Here is a 4,259-nt window from a genome sequence, read left to right as displayed (position 1 = left end):
CAAAGTTATTGGCTCTCATGCTGTGGACTTGTGGTCCCTAAAAATAAAAGATACATCCTCTAGTAATTTCCATAACGGAGCCATATTGCCAATCCAATCAATCTTCTATTACCAAATCATTATTTTCCTATCCTCGACCATATAGTCACTCTCTCTTTATCACAAGCATGCTTTGGCTTGGGGCATTTCGTGTGGTTGAGAGTTGACGTCGTTTACTGAAAATTGTCTTCTTGGGCAAAGCAAAACCAAGACAAGTTGAAGGCAAAGAAAATTACACTACAATTAGAGACAATGAGAGGGAAGAAAAATCAATAGCTACTGTAGTTGGATGGGTGCCTTTGGCTCTCAATAATAGAATTCGTGTGGGTGCCATATAGTTTACTCGTATATGACATCGATTTTATTTGAAAAAATATGAAACAAAAATCGGGATTAAGCACTTGCTAACCTTGACCACGACAATTAAAATCTCGTACTTGCCAACAGCAACTTGCAAGAAAAGACAGGATTAAGTTTTGAAAAACAGCTTCTATAAATTAACTAATTAAGTCACCACATACTACACCTATTCAATATTTTTATATGGCACAATATAGACAGGCTCTCATGATGTGGAATTGGGGTCCTTAACACACAACAAAAGTCCTCAAAAGCATCCAAGTGGGGTTTATTTAAGTTATATGAACAAGACCATATCACCTATCCAACAACCACTCTCAAATCCTACCTCAACTTAACAACCTTATCACTTTCCTTCTTCTATTATAAAATAAAAAAAATAAAAAAGTTTTTGATAATTGCGCTCATCTCGATTATTCCTTAGGGATTCTGCTTCTTTTCACGAGTACATCATAGGCGGACGCAAAATTTGAAGGTCGGGAGTGCACTTTTGAATTCAACCAAAATCTGCTATATATATATATATATATATATATATATATATATATATATAAAAGGCGCCCACTACTAATATATCACTATTTTCTATAAAACATTTTACATGTATACATAAAATTTTTGTCGAACTTTATGGGTGCCGGTAACCCCTCACTATATAGCATAGGTCCGCCTCCGAGTACATGTATCGGATATAACCTTACCCATAACACGACTTAGACAAATGAGAAGAAAGCACCTAGCAATTTTTTAAATCTCTGTTGAGATTTGAACACCAATTTCTCAGGAGTTTTATCTCATTTCATTGACCGCTAGTCATATCATGGTGATTATGTTACCTTCCTTTTCTTCAAAAACCATACACAACATCAGCCTGTCTCAAATCTTTTTCTAAAGTCATGTTTGGCTTAGGGGAAGATGCCTTCTTGATCATCCATACAAAAGGAAAATAAGTCCAAAATTCCTCATCTAAAAGCTTACGAGCTATCCAAGATAAGTTGATGCCAAGGATGAGACACATTACACTGAAGATAAGGGGCAAGGGAATGAAAAGATCAATAGCTAACAGGTTGGATACGTATGCCTTAAGTGTGGCTGCCTTATATACCTCTCTATTTCTGTGGCCTCAATTTTATTTGGAAAAACTCACAACACAACAGATTTACATATATAAAATAATTTCTTCACTCCCAAAATCCATTCTACAATGCAGCATTGTACATTCTTCAGAAAGAGAAGCAAGCAAGTAATAAAAAGAAGCTATAAAACCAAAGATTATCTTATTTTGATTTGGCATAGACTTTAATAAAGAAGAGAAGACTTTCGAGATATGTAATCTTAAGTATGCCATAGCATTTGTGTGGCTGTAAAACTTTTGAAACTTGTGCTCTGAAACCTACCATAGCATTTGTGTGGCTATAAATATTTCTTATTAAGGAAATATTGAAAAGTGCCAATCTTTTTGAAACAAAGGGAGTACTTTTTTGTTATCCAATCGAATTACTATGCTAGAAGCTATGAATTTTAATAGATAACACAACATAAATTACTATGCTAATAAACCAAGGAGTGAAATTTCATAGCAAACACTGTTACAACAAAAACTAGCTAGAAAAAGACTACCAAACACAACATTTAGTGTGTGAAAATGGAACACAAGATCATAATCAGTTCCATAAAACCACACTATAGATAATAATAAGTCAGTGTTCAATGAAGCACCAGCCCTAACAACCACACATGCATATCTCCGAGTAAGCGTCTAGGTCAACATGAGGTCATTTCCCACAAGGTGAGGACGGAGACATACCCGAACTTCATGTTCTTCTTCAGGCCCCTCGCGAACTTTTGGCACCAATATCTCAAGCACCGTTCCTGATCCATCGTAGTACGCTTCTATTTTAGCATCTTCAGGAATTCTGGTTGAAAGAGGGATCTCTCTGACAAACTCCCCCGCAGGGCAATGTTCTGAGGACGACGCTTCAAGCTTGAAAGTCCTGTTCTGTCTCTTGATGAACGAGATCCGAGATGTGCTCAAACAAGACACCTTGATTATCCCATGTGTGAGCGTGTTCCTCCACGAAACTTTCACCCTTTGAAGATCTACAAAAGGCAAACTGATTATGATCAAATAACCTTCATCGTCTTCGTAGATGGATTTTGCAGCTGTTACGGGCCCATAAACATCCCTCATCACCCCACTAAATTCATTTAACCAATATGGTTCATTTGGGTGAATTTCCAGGTCTGGAATTTGATAGGAAGTAGGAGGATTTACTGGCAGATAACACTCTTCTTCATTTCCATTCGAGAAGAAGTCCTTTTTCCTTTTGCCATTGACAGGTAGTAGTAGATCCATTGCGTCTCCGTTGCTATGATTGGATGGCTGAGTTGACAAATTAAGTCCGGAACCATTAAGCAGTTTCTTACTCTTTATTGGTGGAGCTGGCCTCTCAAGCTCAAATTCAGTGTTGGGTAGGTTTCTCCACGAACTAAAGTCACTAGCTTCCGGTGGAATAGTGAAGTTGACGTCCCTACCTGTGAGTTCCTTCCATCTTTTGCGCTCCTCTTCATCAAGAACCATGAGATTGGGAGACGGAACAACCTCGATCCCATGAACACACTGAGGATTTGATAGGCCTCTATAATGCTTCCTTTGCATCCTATGGGATCGAATGAAACCTCTGTCAGCGCTAAAGGGAAACGGACGTTCACCTTGTCGAGAATGACCATTCATGTAACTCCGTAGCTGCATCTTACCCAATGCATTCTCGGGCCTATCCTTGAATACCCACATGTACATATTCTCCATATCATGCTGAACCATGAAAACGTCGAGCTGTAGATCAGATTTATCAAACCCGGAAACCCCATTACTATCTCGGACCATCTTTGGCTTAGATTTCTCATTTAAAACAGGCTTAAAGTAAAAGCTAAAGAAAAACCAAGCGCCCCAGATGCTATCTACACGTTTCACACATTTCCTCCCAACTTTAGGCACACTAAGAAAAGTTTCAGGTTCATAGATCTGGGTACCAAGCCCAACATCAAGAATATCACAATGTTCCGAGTTCCATGGCTGAGGAGGCGAGCTACGCTCAGCCGATAAGGGCAGATTGATGTCAGGTGGACGAGTAATAACAACTTGGCGATTCATCTCGAGGTCTAATTCATCATGTGAAGAAGAAGCACTTGAATCCATTGACAAAAGGGTTGAAGGGTGATGATTATTCTCCATTGACAATGTTTTAAGAAGAGTATCTACCATTTCACAAATTTATCCCCTTAAAAAAAGGGACTCTATTGCTAATGCTAGCTCCAATATTTAAGTACCCAAATGAACTTTTTTGACAAAGAATTGTTCTTTACAAACAACACATCCATATTGATAGAACCAACCACAACATTCACACCACCATCAAATCCCTTTTACTTATTTCATCACATAACTACAAACCCTCAAAACCCCAAATAGGAAAATAGTCAAAATATTCAGCAACAGCTATAAAACTCCAAAGAAAAGCTATAAAAATGAAATCTTGGAAACCCCATAGTCTTTATTTCTCCTCAAAACCTACTTAAAAACTGTATCTTTTTGCATCTAATAACAGAACTATATCTATTTTTGATTGTGTTAAAATCAAGAAAATTGATATGGGACTAGAAAAGGGGAGAATGTATTACCAATCAATGAAGCCAAGGCCCAAGAAAAGGACTAAATCAGAAGGGATCTTAGAAGAGTACCTTTTAGGATAAGCTTCAACAACTAGAAACCCACAAATATTTGGACACTCTGAAGAATCAATAGCCCTTACCATCCTCATATCTTCACTTTCTACTAGTAATTGATTTTTCACTTTTGG

At 37.7% G+C, this 4,259-nt stretch overlaps 1 protein-coding gene across 1 annotated transcript; it reads right to left on the bottom strand.

The window, feature by feature from the left end:
• Positions 1-1,918: 1,918 nt before the first annotated feature.
• On the bottom strand, positions 1,919-4,259 carry LOC107803886 (uncharacterized). Its single transcript, NM_001325744.1, is given in 1 exon segment — positions 1,919-4,259. A coding segment is annotated over 1 exon segment (1,506 nt). The 5' UTR covers positions 3,665-4,259; the 3' UTR covers positions 1,919-2,158.

This window comes from Nicotiana tabacum, chromosome 24 (genome assembly GCF_000715075.1).
Source record: "Nicotiana tabacum cultivar K326 chromosome 24, ASM71507v2, whole genome shotgun sequence".
Classification (NCBI taxonomy): Eukaryota; Viridiplantae; Streptophyta; class Magnoliopsida; order Solanales; family Solanaceae; genus Nicotiana; species Nicotiana tabacum.
Note: the sequence above shows the minus strand (reverse complement) of the source record. Positions and strands in the feature narration are given on the sequence as shown.